Below are 20,843 nucleotides of genomic sequence, written 5' to 3' on the forward strand. Positions count from 1 at the left end.
ATAGCTTAATTATAAATAATTTTGGTGACCTAATTCGTGTTTACAGAAATTAAATCGTATATAATCATTTCACGTCATGTATGTACTTACAACAAATAACAATTTTCATATCCAAAATTAAATATTTACCTATTTCGTTTCCACATAGACTTGGAATGAGGTTTATAATTTTAAAACATGATGGATCTTCATTGCATAGAGATCTCGCCAACAAACAATTCAGACTTCCCGTTGGCGTTTTTTCTTCTGCAAAAAAAAAAATAATAATAAAAATAATTATATTCACGATAATAAATACATTTAGAATAATTGATATAATTAATTGAATCATCACATCAATGCAATCAGTTTAAATTACAATTCTCATTAATTTAATGAGGAATAAATAATTTGTAATATTAGTATAAAACGCGCATAACTAGATTATTTATATACAATATACATCATAATATAATATCATAATATGTTACAAGGGTAGTTAAATAAAAATATTAAAAATAGTAAGAAATACATATTATATAAATAAATGTACATAGGTATTGAAACTTATTATAAAAACATTCCCATTAGTTTCCCATTTCTGAGTTTTCAGTACAGTATTAACTTTTTATTTTTCACTGTAATTTATGGTATATAATACGTTGATGGTTTTGAAAAATTACGCGTTGATGATTAAACATCGCTTTTTAAAGTTTTTTTTATGACAACTTTGTCTTAAAAATATGTAAATAAATCACACATAACATAGACAATAGACATTCTATAGTGTTCTTATTATGAAAAAAATTAACAAATCCAACGCCTAACTCAAGATATTAACTTTGTATTACAATCATTATGTTTTTATTGTTAATTTTATCCTTATGTTTTAATTAGCATCGTAAAAATATCCACATACTAATTACCATGTATTTGTATGTTACTTGTTTATGAATAAATTATTAATTATTGATAATTCTTTAATAGATTATAGTGACAATCACATAAATATCAATATATCGTCATAATTAATATTTGCACTTAGAATAAATTTGATTAGATTTATTTGAATGTGAATATTATAAAAATTGGACTTAAAATCATAAATTTCGAATAAAAAAAAAATAATAATAATAATAATCGGAAAAAAACAAATAGAATATAGTCAAGATGAAAATAAAACGAATACAATAAATAAATCAACAAATACCATACTTAAATTAATTTTAAAAATATTTCAAATAAGTATATTATTATAAATAGTTGCTTTGTGTTTTTGTAACTTTTGATGAAAAATACGATAAGTATTATTGAGTTTATTTCAATGTTTTAGTACTTATTATTTTAATTTTTTTTTCTTAAGTTTTTGAGCCATTTAAACCTTAATATTTTTCTTCCTATGATAATGTTTAAATCATCACATCAATGGTTAAAGATGTATCGAAAAATTGTATAAAACGATTAATTCATTTTTATTGGTAATAATTATGAGTTATTTAGCCAACCGCATTAAGAACTCAAATTTTTTATTCTAGTACTCAATTAAAAATTATTCTAAAATATGAGTAAATAACATGGTGTAATTATTTTTAGTATTTACTATTATTCATAAAAAATCATATTTTGTTTATAGCCACTTTTAAATGCGTGTTATTTATTTATTTTATTTTTTTATATACAATAATATTATCGATGCATAATTTTCCTGGCTATTTAAAAGTATTCCAAACTCTAAGTCAATACGTGATAACAGATCATTTTTCCTAATCCTTCGTCCTTGTTAATGCACGTGTTCAAAATAATATATGAATATAGCGAAAAAGTTCTTAAATTTGATTCAAGGAACGAAATTGGTGAGATTTTTTACTCGTTAACTTTCACAAGTTATAAACTATAGTTCAAGTCCTATATATATATAAATTTAGAACCTAACCTAACCTTTAGAAAACTCATTTTCTTGAAAATAATTAGCGTTTTTTACAGTTAGTTTTTTATTAATTTATTAATAATACATAGTTAGAAGTTAGTATGAGCTTATTTAAAAAAAAACAATAATTTTATTGATAATTTTATCATAATTTTAATGATATCATCATTCTTAAATTGGTATTACTATAATATTAATATAATTTTATATCCCCGAGCAAAATATTTTGTTTAACCCTACTGTATTACTCGTACAATTCAAATGAGAATGAAGTATTTAATTACTTATAAGTATTAAAGTTACAATGAGCGGAGTAGTAATGAATCAACATTTTGCATTCTGACAGTCTACACTCGGATCAACTAAACTTGAAATATTTAATTATTTAGTAGTTATTAATTAACCATATTTATTTGAAATTTGGTTTGAAATTTTCAGAAAAATATATTCTACTTCGAAATACAAAACTAAAAATATACACTGCTCTATAAAAAATAAAAAAAACACTTAAATTATGATAAGGATAAATATAGTAAATTTAATATACAATACGTTATTTCATTTTGTTATATTCAAATTATGTAAAAAAAAAAATATTTCCAAAAACGTTAATATTTTTCTACAAATTTAGTATTTCCTTGGAATCGCCTTGTATATTGTATATATTATCCTCCCGGGTCAAATATTTTGTTTTGAATTCGTTTTTTTTTTTTTTTAACGAAGACAAATCGTCGGCGTTTAACAGCAACAACGACGAAAAAACATACTTTATTCTCCGTTTCTGTATTATGCGCGTGACACTAATAGCTTGGATCGCCACTGTAATGTCGGACAGTCGTGCACGGGTGTACCTACTTCAGGTCAGGACAAATGTTCCTACCTATAAAAGCATTGCGAAAAATCGGTAAAATTCGCTCGGGGGATATACATTCTGAACATATATATAATAAATATATAAATATATATATATATATATATATAAATGCATGCATAATTCATAAATAAACGTATTCGCCAACTTGCATTTGCCCGTATGCCTAGATCGATAGACGGTGTTTCTTTATGGCCATCTGGGTCATCCAATTTAATTTTCCCGTACCTGCAGTGCTATATAATAATATAAATCGTATAAACCGTCTTTGTAGTAGTAATAATAATAATAATAATAATAATAATAATAATATACGATCAACGTTCGTGTAATACGCAACGCGTGGTACTCATAATTTATCTCAAAATCAATTTTCAAACACTAATTTTATTTTCCACTGCAGCTATTTGGATTCAAAGCACATCAACACTTAAGCACATTATATAACTGTAAAATACCGTAGTATTTTTTTTTTTAACTCAAATATCATACAAATCTCGGAACGCGTTGTCTTTAACTCGATGAATTTAAAATGTAATTTTTATTTTCTCAGACTAAGATTGTTTTGATTAAATTGTACAGTGAAGTTTTGAATTATGAGCTATTAATAATAATATAGGTACCTATTTATGTTGTTGAAAGAAATCTCGACCAACTTCTTTTAAGTTACTTGGTTTTTATACCATCTTGAATTTCAATTAGGATGAACTTATTTAATCTACTTTAATTGATTGACTCGTAACTTTTCAGTATAGAAAAACATAAAAGAGTTAACAGTCGAGTGATAAATTTATCGTTGCAACCACTAATTAAACTATACTTTTTTATTGCTTTACTCCGATGGAAATATAGTAAATAATAATTTAAAAAATCGTTTATAGGCTAAATATTGCATTTGTCGCTATATGCAACCTATTACACTCGGATTACGTTGTATAACACACTATTATATCGATCTATAATGCTTATAACAATCTCGTACAGTACTTATTTTAAGTTATTACAACCAGCAGCCATATAATAGTAATAATGTACACCTTACGACTTATCAACAAATCCCGGAAACTTAGATTTATCGTATTGACTTGTGCGTCGCAATCTTAAGGGTCATATAATAGTAGATTTGGCCCACATTTTGGATCATCTCCAATTTTTCAAAAGCCTTCGCTGCCGCAGCCACTGCCAAACTACCATCGGTCTCCATTGCATCTGAATGAAGGTTATGTTACCGATCTGTACTAAAGGGGTAGAGTATGAATATTTAAGACGGATATGTAGTTACGTATACACGTAATCTAAAATTTAATACGTTTTATGTTTTAAAAACAAATATGTCATTCATCCAAAATAGTGTTTGAAATTATACAATATATAATATCTTTAAATCCTAGATAGGACAAGTAATCAATGTTTTCCATAAGTTCTATACAATAAAAATACAGAAATATTATATCCTTTTAATTAATTATAATTTATAACTTATAACGATTTTAATTTTAGATAAGCAGATTCGAGTACCGACTGACGTAAGAGAATTTTGGATATTATTGGTGCATTACTCAGCTTATCTAAACTGTAATTACTTAAAACTAATTAACTGTTGGCTTGAACCAGATATACAAATCGTCGATTAAATATTATTTACTTTAAAATATTAAATTAAAAAAAGGAGTAGCCGGTAATTTTTATGCTGTACATTAGGTATATTGAATGGCATTCGTCACTGGGTAAGCTACTGTACGATTTATAATAAATTTGAATTTATTAATAAACCATGAACAAGAAAAACAATTCTGATTAAGACCAGTAGATAGAAGTAATATTATAAGTTTATTATATGATATATTTTAATATTTATATTACTGTTATAGTAATTTATTGTACTATAAATAATACGGTAAGTTGAATTTAATTTGTTTATAAAATATTGCATTTCTTATATAATTAACATTTATTTGTTGTTGTAGTAGTATACAGTAGGTAGTACATATATTGTTTATAGTTTATATACTTTATACACAATCTTTTAAGACATTACCAACTTACAGTAAAACTGTATAAATAATTATTGTTTATAAATTTATACAGAAAAATCTAAAAAAAAAAAATGTCAAATGTCAAACGTTCATAAATAGCTCAAAAATAGATAAAATATTTTTTTAAAACATATAGACAATGTTTGTATATAAATATTTGGTTAAAATTTAGTGTATTTATGTTTATTTTATTTGAATTCAATTGAAGCAAAATAAGAAAATCGTCATTTTAAGTAATTTTGTGGATATAACCTTGAGCTTGTTTTTAATTCCACTAATAAAACCGTATGTGGAACTTCGTATTATATTTTTAAAGTTTTTGATAAAGCAAAAAAGTTTTCGGTAATTATTGAGAAAAAAATGAAAATGTCACTTTGTCACATGTCTATAAATAGCTCAATAAGAATCAGAATATTTAAAAACTATACCACGGATAAGAAAATGCTAATAGTATTTAAGGTTTATTCTTTTTGAATTAAAAAAAAACAAGACAATTTATTTTGTAAAAACTTATTTTTCGTAAAAATTCCCATTTCCCTAATTCTCCCTCCTTATTTTTTTAAATAAATTTTGATTTATGATTTATTAAAAGTAACAACTAGATTCACTTTCCCACCAAAAAATATATCGAAGTTGAGAATCAAACCATTTTTTCTACTTTTGTCTTATACTATAATCATACTTATGTAAAATGTGTATAATATACACTTATATATAAAAAAAAAATACTCATTATTAAAAAATCAAGACATTTATCGCTTTGCTCAAAATCGAATATGTGCATTGCTGTTAAATATTAAGTCACACTAATAGCTATAAAAATAGTTTAAAGTATAATTTGTTTTATTCGTAAAATTTCGTGTTGCGATTATAACTTAAAAATATTATAAAGAATAAAAAGGTTTTTGAAAACATTAATTTATCAAATACACATTGTTTGGTGATAAATTAATCAATTTACCTACAAATATATTTTCGAAAAAAATTAACGTCCATCGTAAATATTATAAGATTAATATAAGCTGTGACCATTTTTTCGACAGTCGAGCGTTTTAAAATTCATCTCTTACAGATGCAACGCCTGTAACAAAAAGACGAGGCTCAACGATTACATTATTCACCTACGTGCATCGTCGTCGTCGTCGCAATCATCATCTCTCAAAACGCGAATATTATACACAGTGTGTAAATGATGTTACGCGGTTTAGCGGTGAATTTATACAGAGTTTCTTTTTTTTTATACAATTCCGACAGTTCAGAACGGTCTCGGAGATGTATATAATAATATATACACATATAGTATATAGATACAACCCATAGGTATAGGTAGGTACATATAATAATATACTGTCTTGCCTCAAATGGTTGGCCCGAACAACAAAAAATATAATATATAAATATGCCACTGGGAGCGTTCCGAACACATTCACATTTAAAGGTTATTTCTCGTACAAAAATATTCGTTTATGTCAAAATATTAGGGAAACGCATCGATGCACATATTATTGTGTATCGAAGCACATAATTCTTCGGTACGCCGTGTAAGTGTGTCTAACCTATAATACACATCGATATATCCCACGACGACAGCCCATAACGAGGAATAAAATAATTTTCATTTAATGCAAAAGGAATTAACGTAATAAACGTAATTAACGTATACATTTTGTGGAGAATTACGCCAGAAAATAAATTTTTATTGTTAATGTTATTCTACATTAGATCATAACAAAACCCGAGACACCAAAATGATAAAATAATATTTATACCATTTAACATCCAAAATTTATATTGTACAAAATATCGTTTTATAAATAACAAGTTTTTAATTTTTACTTAGAGTCTTTTCACATTCTTTAACATAACTGTGCTTTAAATGCTTAAAATAACTTGTTCGTTCTATGATATATAATATTGATACATAAACAAATATAAATAAATGTGTTTTGCTTCAGCTTATGAATCACAAATAAGATTACCTTCTGATTTAACTATTTAAAATTCGTCGGATGAATAAAAGAACGTTAAGTATTTATTATAAAACGTTATAATTTATTGAATACAATTTTTTTTTTTTTTAAGTTATTCATTTTAAAGCATTGAGTTTTTCTGGTAAAAATTGCTCTGCATAATATTAGCTGTTATAATTACTAAAATTTACAGCTTTAACAAAATATTTATTAAATTAAATTTACTTGATGTTTTAATTGCATTTAATAATTAATAGTTTAACTTAAAATGTAGTGGATGAACAATTTTTACACTATGTAAACCGAAAGTAGATAAAAACATTATTTTTTAAAACAATGTATTTTTTTTTCTGTAAACACTTAAAATAATAGGTCATGGTGTCGTACGCCGTCCTTTAATGTTAGTACGTACATTGTATAAATTATTATTGTTATAACAGCAAATAGTATCAACTATTTTGAATTGGATAGTACTACGAGTTCTTCAAGATTGCTAAAAATATTGTTATTAATACTACAAAAAATATATTTCATATTTTAGTTGTATTAATAGTAACAACTAAAACCAGTTGTATTTTTAGTATATTTACAAGTATGATGATTGATGACGTATGACTGATGTATAGAGCAGAATGATTTTCCAGACACTTATTTATTTATTTATTTTTTTACATTTTTGATTTAAACGTACACAACTTTTAACTATAGATGCATTCATGCATTTAACGACTTATTAATTTTAATAACCTATTGAAAAAGTTGAATACAACATAATTAAATTATATTATAATATTAATTATTATTGTCATACTCAAATAAGTTTGCGTTTTATAAAATATTTAAAAATTATTTTAAATAACTACTTAAGAAATTACAATTTATAAATAATATAATATATAAAAGATAATCAGTATAATCATTAAATTTTTAGATTTATGTTTAAAACTTTTTGGTAGAGTATAATCTAAAGTTTCATCTGCTCAACTACTCATAACGATTTTATAACACGTTTTAAAATGCTCAATTTGTTTATTTAATGTAATATTTTTTAATGAAAAATTCCAGTGAAATACTGGAATCTATTTAAACTGCCAAGAACTAATAAACACGTGAATACATAAATTATAATTAAACAATCAAACTCAAAATGATATTATATATTAAGTAATTTTAAAATACGGTTGAACTTTCTAGACTTTGGATACTCGAATAAACAGCTAGTGTATACACTATACATAATATGATAACATGGATACAATAAGTCTCTTACAATAACCTTGTGTTTATTCACAAATAGTAAAACTAAAGATTTTTACAACTTAAACCTTTTAATAATTTGTATTTAATAGAATTCGTAGATAACTACTAGAAAAATATGTTTGATATATCAGTAATCAATTAAAAGTTACAGCTGTTCTACTAGGTTAAATTAAATAGAAAAAAGCTCGGAAAATATTGATATTCTCAGTGAATTGTGCAATAGAAATTCTATACCAAGATAGCATAGTATATTGTAATACCTCATAATTCTCAAATTCCATTATTATACATATTAAGAAATAATAGTTATGTCGATTATAAATCTAATAATATAATAAGAACTTTTTGTACTCTTGGATCTGCTAAATAAAAAAATTGTAGATTTTAATATTTAGAGTAGACTGTTATATAATACGCATTATGGAAATTGTATGTTACTTAAGGTCTTTTTCCGACGAAAACAAGTTCTAAATAAGCATTCCTTTAAATATTTTAAAGAGTAATATCATAAATAAAAATAAATAAATGATACAATAAATACATATTTTTCTGAAAAAACTATTAACAAAGTGGTCGTAATATTATGATAATTTAAAAAAGTTAAGTTAAACTATTAATAATAATATATATTAACAAAATTAACGAATGTAATATTATAAGTACATGTATACAATTTTGACCTTAACCAATATATATTATAAATTATGCATGGTAGGTGAAACTTAAGTTTACTACAGTAAGACAACAAAGAAAAAAGATAATTTTTTTTTATCGTTTTTAGTTTTCAGTATTCAGTACACGAGTACTATTTGTCGTTGTGGGGTGATATATCTTCTCGATTTACTTTTCTAAAATAAATGTTTTAAATATTAAAATGAGCGGTTGAGATCGTGATATACATAAATAGTTCTTGGTAGATTTATTTAGAAAAAAATAGAAAACTAATAAAATATCTTGATAATTAATTATTAAAAACATGGTTTTACATTATTATCGTCATCATTATTAAATGAAATATTGTGATTACGATTTTTTTAGGTACCTATCATTTGTCTTCTTATACACAAATTCTGAAGAAACACGTACTATAACAATATAATCAAATCAATTGTGTAGAAAGACGACAATTATTAAATAATTAAAAAATGACCAAATTGGTTAGACATTTATCTATAGAAAAAACATTTCGAACTTAAATAATAAATAATTTATTTTCAAACAAATGGATGGAAAATTATAAAATTAAAAAATTAATATAAATTCAAATCTTACTATACATTTAAATTACTTATATATTGAATACAAATATACATATTAATAAACTAATGCCTAATATAATATAATTAACTATTAAATTAGTAATGAATAATGACTCAATAATTTAACAATTTTAGTAAGACATAAGACGTAAATTGGTGATTTAACGAAATACTATATCATATTTTTTACATTTTTTTGCCTAAATATGTATGAATAAATTACAGTATAAAAAATTTAAATTACAATAAATAATATTAGGTAAAAAATATATATAAATTATGTTAAATTACTTAAATGGATTAAATAGAACTTATTTGGTATTCGTAATATTCTCCTTGTAATAACTAAATGAATATCTCAGATTGTAGATTTTAAAATAATTTTTTTATTGACAAAATCTACCTATCACGATTTCAAAAGAGTGGCTTTATTGATATAATAAATTATTTGAGTAACGATTCCAATAAACAGTCTGTTAAATTAGCCTTGTTAAAACAAATGTTTATCATAATTTCCTAATGATATTTCAGATAAATATTTTCTTATTTATTATTATTTCTTTATCAATATCCTATATAATTTATTATCTATTATCTCATCACATTAAACTATTATATAATAAATACATTTAAGTTTAGGGTAACGATAGTATGTTTTAAATTATTTTTAACTAATTATATTTAAGATGGAAGTCGGTGTAAATATAAATAGATACGTTTTTAACAGCCAAGTACTCAAGTATTACAAAATGATAACTTTTGCGAAGAATGTGGAGGTAATAGTTGAGTTCTATGAATTTGAATCAAGGTAGGAGATATTATTTAGGGTTTTGGAGTTTCATGCATATATTTCTGAAATGACAATTTAAAAAGTGATCACATTTATAGTAATTATAGTTTAACTGCCCAGACTGGAGTTTATATCTCGGACAAGAATTACAAGTTATTGTGCATGCATTCTATAGATTTTTTCATTGAACTTATCACACGAAATAGTTAACGATAGAAAAATCAACGGGATGATCATAATTCATATGATTATATGAAGAATTCGAATTGGTGGATTTTTTTTTTTAAGACCTCCTTATGGTACTTCGAATTTCTTAGTTCAATAATAAGTAAGTTCAACTACTCGTATACATTTAAAATTTTAAAAATGTCAATGTGATTTACATATTTTATTTTGATATAAGTATGGATAATATGAATAATGATAGATTTATTATGAAGCAATGCTTTAAAAATAATTGTATCATAGATATATCACCCGCATAAAATATGATTATTTTACTCTATAAATAAAATATATTCCTCAGTTCTCCTCTTTATTTACTAAAAATCTAAATCTATCGACTAATATGAAACTCTACAACTATAATTTAAATTTCTAAAAAAATATAATTTCATTTTTTAATTTCTTTTTTCAATTTTTTTTTCTGAGATACGCAGAAAACTGATTTTCATTTTCAAAAATTATGTTAATTTATAATATATTTTCTCCAAATAAATCACTATTAGGTATTATGAAAAATATTTTATTTTGTTCTCTTCTAAAATAAATGCTGATGAATTTGAAAATAAATCTCTTTCAAATATAATTATAATAAGACGTCCTGGAGAAATCAAATATGTGATAAATTTTTTATACTTTTCATGCATTTATTTGCTACAGATCAAAGATATTTTAACCGTTGAAAAAATGCGTAGATGAGCATATATACTAGATTAACTGAATACTAGTAGAACTTTCCAGGGAATTCCACGTAAAAATGATCGTCAACCACTCGCGAACTATACAATATACCTACGTCCCACAAGCGTGAATTCAATAAATGTCGATTCAATACTCCTGAGAAAAGTCACTATTCCATTCCCTTAAGGAGAGAATATATACATTTTTAAGTAGCTGCAGTGTATCAACAATTTGTCACAATAATGGTTAAACTGAATTAGTAATATAGTTATTATATTATGTGTGCAAAAAAAGAATTCAACATTATATTGTGTATATGCATGCGATATACATTGTTCACAAACTCTAAAACAAATCAACTAAAAGAAACTTTTACAAATCAATGCATGTAATTCATAAAAAAACTCCTGCCATAGCTTGGAAATTAAATTTTTGAAATTATTATTATAGCAAGTTAGCTGAGAATTCAAATTATTGGTACCATTTTTTTGTTATACAAATTTATCTTTAAAAATCTATTATACTGGCGTACCTCCCCCAAAATGTCAATAAACTCCCAAAAATCGAAGGTAATATGCGTGAAAGGGGATGCGTGGGCTAAGCTCTTACTGGTCACTTTACATTATAGATTATTATAGTCCCCCTAAAAATTCAACCAATGTCCGCCTATGGTACTCATTTTGCTTCATTCTCTCCAACGTGGAATAAAGTGGCTCACTATTTTTATAAATTGTATGTTAAAGTTTCTTGGCTTTCTAAGAATTTCTCTTATACCTATAGAAATTACTTTAAAAATAAGAAAATTGCCTCTTATATACTAACTAAACTCGATTTGCTATCTATAGACAGACAATCTTAAAAAAAACATTTCAAGCGATGACGTATGAGTCGATATGACTCAAGAAGCAGTCAAAGTAAAATAAAAATGAATAAAAATCCATTATGGTATAAGTATAGTGACCACAAAACTTCAGAGTATTTTCATTGAATCTATTTAATACGAGTAAACAAAATTATAACTATAAATACAATTCCACATTCAATTGGTATTATAATGCTGAACTAATTAACTGTACTAGCCTTAAAGCAAGCACCATATTTTAAACGATTCTTAATTTTTTAGTTACTATTGTAAAATAAAATTATACGTTATTATTTTACACAATCATAATATTGAAAAAACCCTGTTGATATTTATTTGGTATTCATTATTTATGATTTTATGATCATTTTAATTAGGTAAATATATCGATATTTATGATAATCAATGTATGCGCATAAATAATGTTTACAACAATATTAGCTAGTTTAACTTGGGTACATATACTTTATGCATAAACTTAATCAGCATGCACATTTAATCTCGATAAAATTACTGAAGTAAATTTTGCCTTCTTGAATGAACGGCTTAATAATGGTACAATAAATTTCAATTAGATCAATTGTCGTAGACAAATAATCAACAACGCATTCAAAAGTTAAGACAATGAAACTTTTTTTAAAATTTAAATGTAATATCAATATATAATATATAATATAAAACGTGTTACTTTTTACTTTATTAATAATTGTTGCTTCAGCCCTCTTAATAGTTATACATATTAATATATTAGTATATAATATTATAATATTATATTAATATGATATTTCTTTTTCATTTCGGCTCTTCCGTATTTATTAATTTAGTGATAGGCTCGCGAGTTTCTTCTCGTTGGCCACCCCAAACTGTTATACAGTAATAAATATTAAGGGGGCTGAAACAAGTCGAAAACAATATGTAAAACAACCAAAATGCCAGACAAAAGGGTGAAGCTTGTGTTTGATGGAAAAAAGATAGGTATGAATTTGTATTTTAATCTTCTAGGTTTCGATCGAGGCGATTTATGATATTTGAAAAATTGAAGACGTAAAGAAATGTATAGTTCTTTTAATTATTAATGTTTGAATAATTAATTTCAATATCTAAAATTGCTTCGATCGAAACCTAAAAGACTAGATGACAAATTCAAATATGTATTTAAAAATAAAGTCCATCTACACCAAACCTTGTAATTTTGTCTGTCTTATTGGTCTTTTAGATATGTATTGAAAACGCGGTGTGCCAATACCGACATTTGACATGTTCCTGCACGTGCGAGAATGTGTTATCGTCTCGTGAATTAACAATATACTACTAAGCTACTTCAATTTCACGAAACTATTGGATATCAAAAATTATTATATCTTATTATACCTCATTACACGTACTGTAACACAGTGAATTTAATATTTATTACTATATAATATGTATAATCATATATTATATTGATTATAGGTATATAAGTATTATTATTATTATTATTATTATTATGGCTATCTTCTTATATGTGCTCTACCGGCAGCATTGCGACGGCAGTATACGCTCTTCCGTGTTTTTCCAGCCTACAACTATATTTCGATTTTAGAAAATATATTCTAGTAATAAGTGGGATGATGTAAAAGTGGTTTTAATAACGAACAAAAATTTTTATGAATAAAGTAATAAAAATGATTATATTATATTATCAACGCACGTCTTCGTTTTATCGCTGTCTCGTTATTTGTTTCAAAAATAATTATAAATATGAAATATGAAATGAAATAAAAAAAAATACAAATTCAAATCTGTTTTCTGAATAAAAATCCATCAAACACAAGTTTTACACTTTTGTCTGGCATTTTAGTTGTTTTATATATTTTTTTCGACCTGCTTCAACCCCCTTAAAGTATAAACGTACATAATAAACAAAACGATATATGGCTATTTTTAATTAGTTTTTTTAAAATTGATTAACAATTAGGTTTTATCGAGTTAGTTAATGAATTAAATAACGAATAAGCTCATTAAAAATGTATACATGTTTCTAAAAATATTTTAATTTAGAAAATAAAGTTTAAGAAATTGACAAAAAGTTTGATTGAGCTTAAAAAGAGTTGAACATTTTATTTTGATGCTTCAGTGAGCAATATTTACAATATTAAAGTAATATAACAATTTAGTTACTCCAACAGAACGGAAATTAGTTGTTCATAAAATAATACTGTATCAGTAATCAGTATGTTTCAATAAAAGTTTTAAGTAAAGTACATAATTGAAAAACACAAATTTTGACTATTAATTGTTAATTTCATAGTCGATTTATTAATTACATTTATAATGAATTAATTTAAAGCCTTTTATAATATAAATATGTATATTTATGTATGTGGTATATATTCAATGAGACATATTATGTGGTATGATTAGTTTAAAAATTAAACTAGTTTATACTTTCGTATACTTATTAAATAAATACACTTATTAGTTCTTAAAGTATACAAAAGATATAACCGTAGCATATTCAAATTTAAAAATATTATTTTAAAATAAATAAAAAATTTTATTCGTTTAAATCACATTTGTTATAAAATATACGAAATATTTATAGTTTTAACATTTGTAATATAAATGAATTTATTTTAATTCTTTTTTTTTATTTATTAATTTTTATCTAGGATACTGCAGTATTTCTGCACGAAGGAAAATCCGAAATATAAGTGCTATAACCGTAGTGGGTACCTTACTTGGTGCGTGTATCATGTTACTCGTGGGAGTGGACGATTTTAATCAGAACGCTTTATTTTCTCGACTCAAGAAGTTACAATTTATCGAGCTGACTTTAATCATATTATACTATACAACACAAAAATTGTGTACCTAATTTATCTTATAACCAAACTTTTTTTCTAGATCGTGATACCCATACTTTATCGAGATATGATTATTTTGAAATTTATATACAAACGTGAGACAATAAAGAGTTTATAAACATGTCTTAAAATTATTTTAAATTACAATTTCAGACTTTACTAGGATATTATTGCATTTAATTAAATATAAAAAACTTCTAACTTTAATATAGTATATATTATAATATTGTATCTATATGCAGTATAATCTGAATCAAAAGTTGCAAACAAAAAATTAAACTTACAAGAACCAACAGTTTATTTATTTTCAAAACATTTTATACAGTATAAAAATGATTTAAATTCAAATATAGTATATATAGTATTAGTAATGCACGATTAAGTTAAGTTTTATAAAAATTAAAAACGTATACCTACATTTACCAGTAGATAAACTAAATAATATTATATGTTATTTTGATTTTTGTATTATATAGGTCAAACAATAAGAATTAATATTTATGATTTCTATTTGGAAGATCTTCTTAAAATGTTTTTTTTTTATTATTATTATTCAATTATAACTTGTTCATTTATACTAAATAATAACATTATAATAATGTAAAAGTATAGAATCATCTGATTACATAATAATATTATGTATTTATTATTATCATTTATATATATATATATATATATCATATTATTAAAACGTACATTTTATTTGTTGAAAACTAATTCACTACTTAGTATTTACATACATCAATTTTTTTTCTAAAATCGTTGTTTGCTTGTTAGTTGTTATTAATTATTTAAAACACATTTAATTTAATAAGTGCAGAGTTATTTGTATACATGTATATAATTTTGCTTGCACTTTCTAAATATCTAATTAATTATTAAAATAATGTTGTTAAATAATTTATGAAAAATAAAAATAATAATTAATCTAATTTATACTTATAGCAGGTAATTAAAATGAATTAGTATTGTGGAAATAAATATTTGCCCATTTGTTAAAAAAAATTATTATTCATAATACATGTAATAAAACATTGTCTCATATATAGTTAAAAACGTAATCATAATTAATTTCTAATTAAGGTTTAACACTAATGATTAGTGAACATAATACGGGAATGTTGCCAAGATTTCATTTCGTGGGAGTCCATTTGAAAAGTATTGATTAAACTTTTCGATGCCAAATATCTACCATAATATTATATTTTATTTAATATATTATGTGATTATAATAATATGAATAATATATTATATTATGAAAATGAATCAAAGATAAATTTAAAATCCCATATAATGAAGTTATCATGAATATTGCAATAATAACTTTAGTGGTTGGTTTTTGTTTTATGATATCCAATATAATACAAAGAAAATAGAGTTAGGTAGGTCAACTAATAATTACTATTGGTGGATGATAAATAATAAAATAAATGATAATATATAAACAATGATAATATTATTTTAAAAGAAAATGCCGAATTGAGCTAATGATGTTTTCTTCAATTTCGGCATAGTTTCTTTTGTATAACTATATATACGTAACCGTTAAATACGGTTAAAAACAAGATACTCAGTGGACTTGCTAGGTCATTAAATATTAATCTAAGTTGAATATTTTTACTTTTATACATTATTACCCCTCTATAAACATTATGTATCATTATAGTCTTAAATAGCGGTGCAGACTGTATTGTTTAATAACGTATACCAAATATTATAAAAGCATAGGTAATTATTTATTTCCGTATATAAAGTATATATCTAGTATTTTTTTTTTCAAGTTTATTATCGTGCTGGCTGAAATGAAATATCGAGGAAAAATGTTTTGAGGTGGTATTTAGGCCGCGGCTAAAAAAAATGTTTGGACGTCATAATAATGGGTATATAATATTATATGCCCTCTAAGATATCGATTCTTATATTATGTGTGTTACGACGGCGACGTCGGCGGCAGTGTGGCGTTGATGACGACGGTTAAATTGTAAGTTGCATGTAGTGCTCAACTAAACCCGTTAAATATATAACATTTAAAAAAAAAAATTCATTTTTACTATCATTATGCACCAAAAGGCAGCACGAAAACCTCATGAATGGTCAAATGCTTGCATAATAAAAACGATGTTTTTTAAAGGAAAAACTACAAAAAAACTAAGTATAAAAATATGAGGTGCTAAACACTCGTTATTTATAAATAATAAATAACCTAATTATATCATAATTATGTAATTTAACTGTATTATTCTTAATATAGAATAGAATTCCAAAAAATACACCCGTTTCAGCAATGATGTGACATTCAGAGTGTATTATTATTTATTATACACTAAACATATAGGATATCGTGATGACGACAAAAAAATATTATTATTATTATGTACGTATTGCTAACTCCGTTAATCGTCGGGTCAAGATCCGTGCGAAGCTGATTTCGTGGTGAAAAGGTAGGTATGCACAATACCGTATATACGTTTCTATATGGTGCGATAACGCGGGGAGGAAAAAAAAATTAAACGAAACAAAACAATAGTACCTAACCACGATATAATACAGTTATTATAGGTACCTTTGTAATGTATTCAAATGTTATGATTTATGATAGTATTATACACGATAAACGTATATGATCGCCGAACGGTCAAGTGACGGTGTTTGTGCAATTGTGCATACAAATCGTACGTGCAGACGCCACACACATGACTATATAATCTAACACGGTATGTACTATAATATCGTCTATATTATAATATATACATACAATACACAACAAATAATAACACAGGAGTGAACCATCGATATTATAATAATGTATGCATTTATATTATTCCTACGTATATACATATTGTATAATATGTCGTAACATAAAGTGATGCGACTATAATAACGTGCGAATAGTTTAGGATAGGCAATAAAGTGGTTCTGGATTGTAGCTCGACAAGTTAAATATGTTTTTTTGATACTATAGCAGGTCGGGAAGACTACGACAACCTATATAGATCACAATGTGACTATAATATTACAATAATAATTCTTAAATTCTATCAAAAAAATATTTTCAACGCTGCTGATATGAGTGTTATAGGACGTGGTTTGGTACATACGTTTTTACCTATTCGACAGGCGATTAATAATATCATATTATAGACCAATCATCTCCCGTATCCCCGAGAAATAAGCTTAAAAACCGTCTCCGAACCTATAGGTCTAATTATTAAAATCTATTCGATTCGATTCCCACGTAGGTGTACCTACCTAACCCGCGACCACGAAGACACGTGTTGTGTGATATAATATCGGTCGTTTATAGCGACGGGACGAGATAATAATATGGTGACAGAGTGTCGTCAAAATCAAAACATAAATTGTTAAAAACCTGTACCGCGGTGTCCGTCGATGGCGGTGGCCGTGGGCGGCGCGACCTCGTGGCCCGCGGCAGCCGCGTAGTCGGAAGTCGTCGCGGACATGGTCGCCGGCGGTGGGTCGACGGGGTCGCAGCACTCGCGTTCGGGGTACTCGCTGGCCATCGCCGCGCCGACGGCCGCGGCCAACAGCACCCACGCGGCCGCGAACATGGCTGATGCTGCAGTGCGGCTATCGGTCGTTCACCACTGGCCCGGTACCGGACGACCACGCGGTTCCATAAAACGGCGTCGTCTCCCCTCGGCGATTGTCGCGGCGGTCGTCGTTCACATTTTGACGGTCGCGTTCTTCTCGTTCACCGTCATCGGCGTCGTCTTTGTCGTCGTCGCCGTCGTCGCAGCAGCGGCGGCGGAATAACGGCAATAACACGACCGCGGCGGCGGCGGCGGCGGTTTTGCGGTACTCGGAACGAATCGAAATCGGAAACGATATGATATGTAAATGACTCGACGACGTACGTATTATTATAATAATATATTATTGTATAAAATATCGAAAAGAGTTATTTCGATAACACTAGGCACTTAGAAAAATCGAACTCGTGGTAGAAAAAATATTATGATTATTATAAACGATTCCAATAACTGTGATAATAATGTTATTAAAAATTATTTTTACTACGCGACGACGACGACGACTATACCTACGATCCCGTGCCCTGCTGACGGCGCGATCCGGCGACGACACGCTGGCCCGCGGGTGGTTTTCGGTGTGTTGTTCGCGCGCGACGCCCGAAGTACGACTGACAAAAGTCCCGTGGTGCTTTTGACGGTGTGTGGAAATGCGTGTACGCGCACACGCAAACTTTTCGTCGGCGCCCTTCGTCGGTGTGCCGGTTGGGGTTTGGCGGCGTGGCGAGTCGCGGTGAGGTGATAGGTGGCGGGTGATCCATTTAACACGCTACACCCGTTTTCTCCGTCGATTTTTAAGATTTCGAACGTATTCTCTTTCCCCCCCCCCCGGGCCCCCGACGGGGTAGCCCGCCCGCCTACGAGACGTTTACTTACGTTAATTTACTCATTATCGTCCGTGTTCGTACCGTGCGCGCGCGTTTTCAAAACCAACGAATAATTACAACGAAAACAATCGAATAAATCACAATAAATTAAGAACAAGTGTGATATTATACTCTATATAATACTTGGATTTCCCGCCATTTTCCGTTTAACTAAAGTCGAGAACTCAATTTCCGTGTTTTCGTTTTACCGTAATTATTGCGATTATTGTATAAAATATTAATACGTACGTATTATACTGCTATGCGCGAACAATTAAACATAATATTTTAATACCTATCTAACTCGTTTTAATTTTTAACGACAGAAATAACGTTACATAACTTTGTTTCGAAATAGATTTATTAAGTTCTTATTTTATAAGAGGCAATTATTTGTAGTAATAATAAACAATTGTTATTATTATTATTTGATAATGCCGGAACAACAAAAAGAAGTTCAATTAAATCTACCTATAACTACGGTTTTATTCTTCGCAGGTTTCCCCATGAATTTAGTCTTTAAAAAACTTAATAAGTAATACTGCAATTAGGTTGGTAATGATTTGTTTGAATTCACGTATCTTGTATTTTATAACTAATCGCTACACGATATGTATCAAAATATTATTTTTCGGTATCATACCCTACTCTACTAATTACTATTAATAGTAAATTTCGCTTATGTCGTATGATAACTACAGTCTAGGATAATTCTCGGAATATTATTATACTCGTATTAGTTCTAAGAAACGAAAATGATAAAATATTTATAGCAATAAATTGGTATCATACCATTATAACAACACGCTAAACTTTATTGGGAAAATGGACAAAAATATAAACTATATTCTTTGTGCGTAATTCATATTATCGTACTTCGTAGTTTTTTGATTACATACCGTAATAGTTTGCCTTTATATTGTTGTATTTCGATCACATTTTCATATTTCTTCATCAATCAATTTTCAAATTGATAGTATTTGCCTATATGTTTTTGTATTACTACAGTGGACATACCAGCGATAGGTACGCCTGTGTCAACCGTTTTACAATTCTTCAAATACGACTATGAGATTAAAAACTCGGTGTGAAAAATAAAAATGTTTAACGAATGATTTATTCAATGAATCTAACCAATCTGGTTTGATAAATCACTAGGTACATTATATCGAATTTTATTTTATTTTTATTTTATTACTTTAAAGCAAGCATATTATCAAACACACGGCCCGTGAATCATTTTTTGTGACTCAAGGCTACTAATATTAATAAGCGATCAAATAAAAATTATACAAAAAAAAAGTTTTAGCATTTTCGTGTTACAGCTATGTTTGAATTATCGATATTATAAGTTTTTTCATCGAACATTTAATATAGTATTATAGTTGGCAAAAATATTAAAACTTTCACCCTTACTATACATTAATTGTTTAATACTATAATGTTCGACCTATACCAATATATGACGCGATTACATTGGGCGGTGACCAGCAGCAGCACGCCGCACCACAAGACCTTACGGAACCGTTGCGGTAGGCGCTTCATTATTATATCGCCGTCGAAGATCGGGTGACCTTCCCCTTGGCCACTATCCTATTTCTCGCTAAACATTATAATCCCTTCGACTCTTAAACAGATTAGTGTGTATCAATTAGCATTAAGACTTTAGAAAGACACAGAGAGAGAGAGAGAGAGAGTGATAGTGTACTGTGTATATGTGTGTGTG

General features: G+C 26.8%; 2 protein-coding genes across 3 annotated transcripts in view; one reads left to right on the forward strand and one right to left on the reverse strand.

Moving 5' to 3' along the window:
* The window catches only part of LOC132927398 (uncharacterized), a 199,823-nt gene extending 180,954 nt beyond the window's left edge, over positions 1-18,869 (reverse strand). The window contains exons 1-2 of one of the 2 annotated variants that reach the window (XM_060991918.1): positions 18,074-18,869; positions 130-246 (exon numbers count right to left, since the gene is read on the reverse strand). In XM_060991918.1, the coding sequence (XP_060847901.1) occupies positions 130-246; positions 18,074-18,272 (316 nt within the window). In that variant the 5' untranslated portion in view covers positions 18,273-18,869. The remainder of the gene's footprint in view (positions 1-129; positions 247-18,073) is intronic. The other variant, XM_060991919.1, reaches the window with a different exon arrangement.
* LOC132927401 (enkurin-like) overlaps positions 1-20,843 on the forward strand; it is a 50,505-nt gene that overhangs the window by 10,784 nt on the left and 18,878 nt on the right. The gene's annotated exons all lie outside the window — the stretch shown is intronic.

Source organism: Rhopalosiphum padi, chromosome 3 (genome assembly GCF_020882245.1).
Source record: "Rhopalosiphum padi isolate XX-2018 chromosome 3, ASM2088224v1, whole genome shotgun sequence".
NCBI classification, from domain to species: Eukaryota; Metazoa; Arthropoda; class Insecta; order Hemiptera; family Aphididae; genus Rhopalosiphum; species Rhopalosiphum padi.